The following is an 8,915-nucleotide window of genomic DNA, read 5'->3' on the forward strand; positions in this document are numbered from 1 at the left end:
CGCTCCCGCACACCTGCACAGCTGAACACCTGCACAGATGCGCTCTCGCACACCTGAACAGCTGCACAGCCACGCACCTGCACTGCCACACACCCGCACTCCCACACACCGCACAACGCGGCGGACACAGGGGTTCAAAGACAGGAGGCGGCTGCCGCCCCGCACCCCGGTCCTGTGCCGTTCTCCCGGCTGGGGGAGGAGGGACCCCGACTTTTCCAGGCCCTTCCCCGCTGCTCCTCGGGGGCGGGGGGAGGATGAAGGAAGATGAAGGAGGATTGGGATGCGGGGGGGGGGGGAAAAGCGGCCTCCGCCCCGCCCCCTTCTAGGACGTTCGGAGCGGCGCGCGGCAGCGGGTGACGTCACTCGCCTCTCACGCAGGCGCCCAAGGCCCCGCCCCCCCCCCGCCCGGCCGAGCCAATCGCTGCGGGCGAAGCGGCTCCGGGGTGAGCGCGCACTAGCTCGCGCCCATTCAGGCGCCAGCCCCGCGGCGCCTGTCGCGGACGGGCGCGATTGGCTGCGCGCGGCGAGGCCCCGCCCCTCGACCGGCAGGCCCCGCCCCCCGCCCCGCGTCCCCCCGCCCCGCGCCCCCCCCGCGCCCGCGGTGAAGGTTCCCGATGGTTCTGGAAGGAGGCGGGTCCCGCCGTATATAAATGGGGCGGGCGGCGGGGAGCGCGCACTAGCGAGCGCACAGCGGAGAGCGAGTGTTGTGTTACAGCGCCAGTCAGGACAGCAGCACCCCTTCCCCCTGCCAAGGTGAGCGGCGGAGGCGGCCGGCGCCGCGCCAGGGATGGATCGGCGCAAAGGGAGCGTTTTCCTACCGAATCCTGGGAGTTGGGGGGTGCGGGGCTGGGGCTCCTTGGGAGGGTGGAGGTGGGGAGCTGCGGGAGCCGCGTGGCGCAGGACGTGCTGCTCTCTGTGGCCCGTTAGATCCCGGGAAGGGTAGGGGGTTCGGAGGGTCATGGGGCTCCAAGTCTGGGTATGGCCGAAAGGGAGGTCGCTGCTGATGGTCCCGAATATACTTTATTAAATTAGTATTTTTTTTGTTTCTGAAGTAAGGCAGCGAAGGGGGGGGGGCAATCGGCAGCTCCTGCGGCGGGGGGGGGGCGGGCTGGGGCCGTAGGTGGCGGTCAGGGAAGGTCCTGTCCCGGGGTGCAGCCGCAGCGCCGCCTCCCCCTCGCAGGGTGCCCGGGGAGGGAGTGACCCGGCCCCGCTCTGGCGCGGGGGAAGCGGGCGGCGAGGGGGGTTCGCGCTCAATGAATGGGCGCTCGGCCACGAGAGCGCAAGATGGAGGAGCTGCGGTCCGGGAGAGCGGCGGGGGCGGGAAGGGGGGCGGGCGGAAAGGAGTCGGGAGCGGGAGAGAAGGAGCGGGAGGCGCGGGGGGGAAGGGGCGAGCAGGAGGGAAAGAGCGCGGCGAGGGGAGGGAGCGGGGGAAAGGCATGGAGTGCAAGAGGGGAAGGAAAGGCGTGCGGGGTTGGGGGGGGGGAAAGGAGTATGGGCAGGAGGAAAGGACTGGAGTGCCAGGAGGGAGCAAGGCGGGGGGGGGGGGCAGAGGAGGAAGGAGCGGGGGGAAAGAAACGGGGTGCAGGAGGAGAGAAGGAGCGGGGGCAGGGCAGGGAGGGGGGTAAGGACGGGGGGCAGAGGAGACAGGAGCGGGCTCGGGGGGCTGCTCGGCACCGCAGCGCTCGGGCGGGGGGGCGGGCGCGGGCGGGGAAGGCTCTGGCAGTTTCTAGAAGGTTTGGCGGTGCCGGCGGGCGCCGGCAGGGGGCGCTGCGCGGCCGCGCCGCTCGGGGGGCGGGGGCGGCCCCGGCGCGGGCGGGGGGAGCGGCGGGCTGGGGCTGCGGCTGGGGCTGGGGCTGGCCCTGCACCGCGGCGATGGGAGTGCTCGGGGAGCTTCTGAGGACGGGTATTACTCCATGTAAGACAAGGGGAACGGGTCCGGCTGAGCCGTGTTGGTGCATAAGTCACAGTTAATGCGTAGAGTGTGCTGCTGGAGGGGATAGTTGTAAGTGCAAAATTATAGTAATTCAAATACGGACTTTATGGTGAGAACGATATCTGCTTCTTGTGTGACGAGGGGAAATAAAGGTCCTCTATTAATTTCTAAAATAACAGAGGAGAGAGGAATCTGTGTTAGCCCAGATGGTGCAAATAAAAGTGAATGTAGCACAAGCCTGTAGTAAAAGTCTTGCATCTAGTTTCTGCATTCCTTAAAACTCCTGAATTGTTACTGTCTAAAAATAAGATCCAGGGAGGGGGGTTTTTTTTGTATGCGTGTGTTCCTTTAGTGTTGAAACCACGTGGTTGAAATATTTTATCTGAGAATACCACTGTGACTGCCTGCAATGGGATATGTGTGCCAAGCTGTTCCAGAATTGAATTTCAACTCCCTTCTTCCTTGCAGATGCCAGAAGCTGTGCAAACCCAAGACCAACCCATGGAGGAGGAGGTGGAGACCTTTGCCTTCCAGGCAGAGATTGCTCAGTTGATGTCTCTGATCATCAACACTTTCTACTCCAATAAGGAAATCTTTCTCCGGGAGCTGATTTCCAATTCTTCAGATGTAAGTACCTGAAGCTCTAGTCTGCTTCATTATGTTATTGGGGCTACTGAAATATTTAGGAATAGTCAGGGAATGTTAAAGCCTGCCTCTTCATTTTCAGGCTCTGGACAAGATCAGGTATGAGAGCTTGACTGACCCAAGCAAGCTGGATTCTGGAAAAGAGCTGAAAATTAACCTGATCCCAAACAAGCATGACCGCACTCTAACCATTGTGGATACCGGCATTGGGATGACCAAAGCTGACCTGGTCAACAACCTTGGTACTATTGCCAAGTCTGGCACCAAGGCTTTCATGGAAGCCCTGCAGGCAGGGGCTGATATCTCCATGATTGGTCAGTTCGGTGTTGGCTTCTACTCTGCCTACCTGGTTGCTGAAAAAGTGACAGTGATCACCAAGCACAATGATGACGAGCAGTATGCTTGGGAGTCCTCAGCTGGAGGGTCCTTCACTGTCAGGCTGGATAATGGTGAGTATTAAGTTTCTGCTCAGCAATACTTTGTAAAGATTTGTGACAGTGGCACCTACTCAAGGCATGGGAAAAGACAGATGGGAGAGGTGAAATAAGTACTATTTGAGTCATCAGGCACAGGCCCAGCTGATCCCTCCCAATTAAGTTGGTGTAATTTGATATGTAAAGGAATGCCCAAGTAAATGGTGCCTTATATAAAGAAGACTGAAGATTTTTAAGCTTACACATGGAAACCTTTCTGTAGACTTGTACCACTACTCTGTATGCAGATCCTTTAAAGATAACCTGTGAACAGAGCAGTGAATATCTCCCTAACCTCACTTTACAATATCTGCTGGGTACAGCAAGCTTGTAAATCGCTAAGGCTGTTTCTGTACCCAAAGCTTCATTTTCCCAGTGGTAAAAAAATGACTTACAGCAGTGCCTTTTTAAAGAATTAATCCAAGTCTACTATGCCGCAGCAAAGTAAAACCTGTGTACTCCATTCTAGGTGAACCTCTGGGCCGTGGAACAAAAGTCATTCTGCATCTTAAAGAAGATCAAACTGAATACCTGGAGGAACGGCGCATCAAGGAAATTGTGAAGAAGCATTCTCAGTTCATCGGCTACCCTATTACACTCTTTGTATGTATCTTGCTTGAAGCTGAATGAGTATCACCACTTACAGACATGTGAATTTTTGTAACGTGAGAAGGAGCAGTACATTTGTATTGTGGTAGTTACGATTCTTTCAGATGTGATATGGAGGCAGCTCTTGGGATATGCAGTTCTTTTAATTACAGATCTATTTCACAGGACTAGATTAAAATAAACCTGGGGTTTTCAAAGCCAGTGGTGTATCTGCCTCCAAACCATTAACTACATCTTGCTGTATTGTTGAGGTCATTCAGTGTAATGAAATTAAACAGCAAGAACTACCCCGTGAGCATGAGGAAACAAAATACCACTTGTGTCTCAGCACTGAGAATGGGAGTCCTTTGAGTCAAGGAGGAAAGATTGACATTGTGTTCATGTAGTTTTCCATTTTTGTCAGACTGTGAGGAATACCTTAAAACTATTAGTTATGCAACTTACCACTTTCTGACTTCAACTGCTTATCTCTTCTGTAGGTGGAGAAAGAACGTGATAAGGAAGTGAGTGATGATGAGGCTGAGGAAAAGGAAGAGGAAAAAGAAGAGAAAGAGGAAAAGACAGAAGATAAACCAGAGATTGAGGATGTTGGTTCTGATGAAGAAGAAGAGAAGAAGGATGGAGACAAGAAGAAGAAAAAGAAGATCAAGGAGAAGTACATTGATCAGGAAGAGCTCAACAAGACCAAGCCCATTTGGACCAGGAACCCAGATGACATAACTAATGAGGAATATGGAGAATTCTACAAGAGTCTGACTAATGACTGGGAAGACCACTTGGCTGTGAAAGTAAGTTTTCTGTCTTCCAGCACAACTTTAGTTGCTTCATTTGTATTGATAATCTGAACAGAGTCTGCACTCAGTAAGTGCATGTGCCTTCCCAGTTTGTAGCTGAGTTCTTACTGTGTGAAACTGAAAAACTTAAAAGTAGGTTGCAGATATACATAAATTGAGTTATTTGAGTTTGTAGTGTTCAAAGGACCTCGGGTGAGATGTGAGCTCTAATAATACTCTTTTGTGTGCCTGTAGTGGGAAGTACTGTAAGAACATATTTGCTTCCTAAATTTCAGTCTGTGATAAAGGGAACAGAAGGTCATTTGAACTAACCCTGTAACTGCACACAAATTTAATGTGTCTGTCTGAAGAAAGTGCTTGTTCCTGACCTATGTCTTGACTACTGTGTTAATTTGATGTCCAGTGGTCACCATTTGCGTTGTACTTTTGAAGAGCTGTTAAAAGGTTATTGCAGTGGAAACCATGCAAATTGACTAAAATGATCATCTTGCTTCCTTACAGCACTTCTCTGTGGAAGGGCAGTTGGAATTCAGGGCTCTCCTGTTTGTCCCACGGCGTGCACCCTTCGATCTGTTTGAAAACAGGAAGAAGAAGAACAACATCAAGCTGTATGTGCGCAGAGTTTTCATCATGGACAACTGCGAGGAACTGATCCCTGAATACCTGAGTGAGTATGGTTTTGGGAAAAGTTAAAAGTACTGCTTAGTTCATGTTACCCAGAATTCTGTAGAAAACCAATCTGTAATTTAAGTGGGCAGAACCACTTGGGTAGTGACTGGTAATGTTTGACATTGACAAAGGTAATTTTGTTATTTTCCAGATTTCATGAGAGGTGTGGTAGATTCTGAGGATTTACCTCTGAATATTTCTCGTGAGATGCTGCAGCAGAGCAAGATCCTGAAAGTTATCCGGAAGAACTTGGTGAAGAAGTGCTTAGAACTGTTCACTGAGTTGGCTGAAGACAAGGAGAACTACAAAAAATTCTATGAACAGTTCTCCAAGAACATCAAGGTTTGTAGTCTTTCTGCTTAGCAATGCTGATACTGGCAGCTATGGATCCTTGTTACACCTGAACCGCTGAACTACCGCAGTTCAGTATTTACCTAAAGGAATCATTTAGTAGCAGGTTTTTTTCTTCTACCTTTGTAGCTTGGCATCCATGAGGACTCCCAGAACCGCAAGAAACTCTCAGAACTACTGAGGTACTACACATCTGCGTCTGGTGATGAAATGGTTTCTCTGAAGGATTACTGCACTCGGATGAAGGAGAACCAGAAACACGTCTACTACATTACTGGTGAGTTGGAACTGAAATGACATGTAAATGCAGGTGTATATGTAGAATTAGCTTTTTAGGGGTGTATAAGTGCTCTTACAGGGCTTCCCAGTCTTCTTGCTTGGCAGGAATGGGAAACATCTCTTACCTGGCATTCCAGGAAATGCAAAATGACTTCCCAACCAGGGCAGAGTATTAGAAGCTGAGGGTGTGAGTTTTAAAAGGCTTGTTTCTTCAGGCTGTTCATGCCCCTTTTTTTTCCCTGTGGTATGTACAGGAAGCACCACAGAATGTTGCATAGGCTGTGCAGAAAATGAACAAGCTGCTACGTTATTGCTGAGGCTCAACTTTGGCATCCTTGTTTCTTGCAGGTGAGACAAAGGATCAGGTGGCCAACTCGGCTTTTGTGGAGCGCCTTCGCAAACATGGGCTGGAGGTGATCTACATGATTGAGCCCATCGATGAATACTGTGTGCAGCAGCTGAAGGAATTTGAAGGCAAGACCCTGGTTTCTGTGACAAAAGAGGGTTTGGAGCTTCCAGAAGATGAGGAAGAGAAAAAGAAGCAGGAGGAGAAGAAAGCCAAGTTTGAAAACCTTTGCAAAATAATGAAAGATATCCTTGAAAAGAAAGTAGAAAAGGTAAATAGAAGTACCCAATTTGCTTATATGTATTCAGTTTGTCTACATGTAACAAGTTCTGTGATCTGAAATGAGTAAATCAGTTGTACTTGTTGAAATGTTTAAATCACTAACGCTTTGCATTCCCTTTCTAGGTTGTTGTGTCCAATCGTTTAGTTACTTCTCCATGCTGCATTGTGACAAGTACATATGGCTGGACTGCCAACATGGAGAGGATCATGAAAGCGCAGGCATTAAGGGACAACTCCACGATGGGATACATGGCAGCAAAGAAACACCTGGAGATTAATCCTGATCATTCCATCATTGAAACACTGAGGCAGAAAGCAGAGGCTGATAAGAATGACAAGTCTGTGAAGGATCTTGTCATCTTGCTGTATGAGACAGCACTCCTGTCCTCTGGCTTCAGCTTAGAAGACCCTCAGACACATGCCAACCGCATTTATAGAATGATCAAACTCGGTCTGGGTAAGTTACATATCTGTCCTGGCTCCAGTAAACTCGGTATGGTCACACACCCCTTCAGGGTGTAATGTCTGTAGATCACCTTGATGCTGCTTAGTATGTGTGGAAAAAGGGGAACCATTCCTCAGATGGTTATGCTGCAATAAATAAAGATCTGAGTTGTGCTGTCAGCATTAACAGTCCATGTGTTCTCTGCACAGGCATTGATGAAGATGACACTGCTGCAGAAGAAGCTAGTCCAGCAGTCACTGAGGAGATGCCACCTCTTGAAGGAGATGATGACACATCACGCATGGAGGAGGTGGATTAAACCAGTTTACAGGAACTCATGAATGTTTCCTTGGCTAATATGAATAAGTTATATTTTGTATATTATGAATGTTACCTGCCAAAAAAAAAATCTTTGACACTTTGTCTGCATTCCCTCTTTATATTTATTTTCAAAGATGTTCTACCTTTATTTTTGTTACATTGCTTTTTCAGCTGATGTGAGATACAAATGCCATTGAGGGAATATTTTCTTTAACACTGTACAACCCTAAACAGGCAAGTTAAGAAGTAGTTATTTTTGTCTGTATTAGCTGGTTGCAGGTGGCAGGGTTTTTGACTTATTCTTAATTGCCAGAAATGTGGGAAAGAAGTAAAGAAGATGGGATGACATCAGGATGTTCTGAGTTTGTTTAGTGTTCTACAGCTCTTCAACTCTTGTCTAACATACAGTACCTAGTAACTAGGTATCCAGGAGAGCTGGAATTCTTGGGGAAGCTTTAACCCTTCTGCTCCTAACAAGTTCTTGATGTTTAAAGTTGTTTTTTATACTGTTCAAGGATTCTGGATTGCACTCTACCATAGAATAGAATCCACTGTAAATCTCTATTGTGACTTATGCAACTCTGCATGTACAGTTCAAACCTAGAACTGTAAGAATAAAAGTGTTAAGAATTGAGTCGTGTCATTGACTTGTCTGTTATCACTGAAACTAAACTTGCTCTTCTCAAGCCCAGAATCAGTCACTCACTGCTTTGGATCCTGAGCAGCAGCTGTGTCCTTTTAAATGTATTAATTGCACAGGCTTGGCCCTCCCACTGCAAACCAGTATCTCCTCAAAGCGGGAAAGTAAAGCAGTTCTTGAAGAACTCAAGACAATTCAATCTCTGAAAAAGTGGTGATTTGCTCTAAGTTTGGGTTTAATTCATGTTGATAAATCCAGTGGTTAAAAGTCTTGGCTAATGGAGCTCCAAGCCTGATCCATTGTTTTGCAGGGAGGTGATCAAGTTTTGGCATGAGAAGTTATGTAGTCAGTTGTACATCACACTCTGCCAGGAAACTACTTGGCCTTTGAAGGAGGAGTAGTAAAGCTTTTAGTAAGTAGCTCCACCAATTTGCCCTGCAGATTACATTTGGTATTTGCAGCAAGCTTGAGTTAATGAACTTGGTAGGGAGGAGGGGGTGGATAGGGTCACGTTCTGAGAATCTTGTCCTGCTCTTACACAAACATGGATCTAGTTTCCTGTTTCTGTCTTTTGTGCTTCATGATACTTGAGCTCCTGATATAATTCACACATGATGGTGTGTGGGAGATTTTTTTTGTAAAAGGGTGTTAAAGGGACAAGTGTTACCTGAAGAAGTTTCCTGCAAAAGTAACTTGTTGCACAAGTTCTGACTTCATAAGGAGGCTGTCAAAGCAGCACTCGAGGGTAGGATAGGCCAATCCCTGCTGCATTCAATCTGCTATTGTAGATTTAGTCACTGATGAATTCAGCGGCCCTTGGGTTGGTTGCTTCAAGCTGATATTTCTGCATGTCACTGCAGTAAAGTGCTCGTGTGGTTGCAGATAACTCAGAATTTTCTCCAAGGCAAAACTTCAGATTTTATATGAAAATATAAATCAGCTTTGGTAGTGCTTTCACAATTGCTGAAGGCTTCTCGTGCTTGAGGGCTTGTGTTTCTCCTGTACCCCAGCTGCTCCATAGAAACTAAACTTGTGTTTGTTATTCCTCAGTAGGAACAAAGAGCAAATAGATGCCACTTGCCTTAGGTGGTTCAGAATATCAGTTTCTGCAATGAAACTTGCATTTAA

At 48.2% G+C, this 8,915-nt stretch overlaps 1 protein-coding gene across 1 annotated transcript; it reads left to right on the top strand.

Annotated features, from left to right (window-relative positions):
- The first annotated feature begins 561 nt into the window (after positions 1-561).
- Positions 562-7,781, top strand: HSP90AA1 (heat shock protein 90 alpha family class A member 1). The gene is made up of 11 exons (XM_051769628.1): positions 562-753; positions 2,402-2,560; positions 2,661-3,027; positions 3,521-3,654; positions 4,140-4,448; positions 4,956-5,121; positions 5,275-5,465; positions 5,604-5,751; positions 6,102-6,370; positions 6,505-6,838; positions 7,036-7,781. The coding sequence occupies exons 2-11, from the start codon at positions 2,402-2,404 to the stop codon at positions 7,143-7,145; spliced, it is 2,187 nt and encodes a 728-aa protein (XP_051625588.1). The 5' UTR covers positions 562-753; the 3' UTR covers positions 7,146-7,781.
- Positions 7,782-8,915: the final 1,134 nt, after the last annotated feature.

Source organism: Manacus candei, unplaced genomic scaffold (assembly GCF_025592945.1).
Source record: "Manacus candei isolate 608988 ecotype Guabito, Panama unplaced genomic scaffold, ASM2559294v1 h1tg000109l, whole genome shotgun sequence".
NCBI classification, from domain to species: domain Eukaryota; kingdom Metazoa; phylum Chordata; class Aves; order Passeriformes; family Pipridae; genus Manacus; species Manacus candei.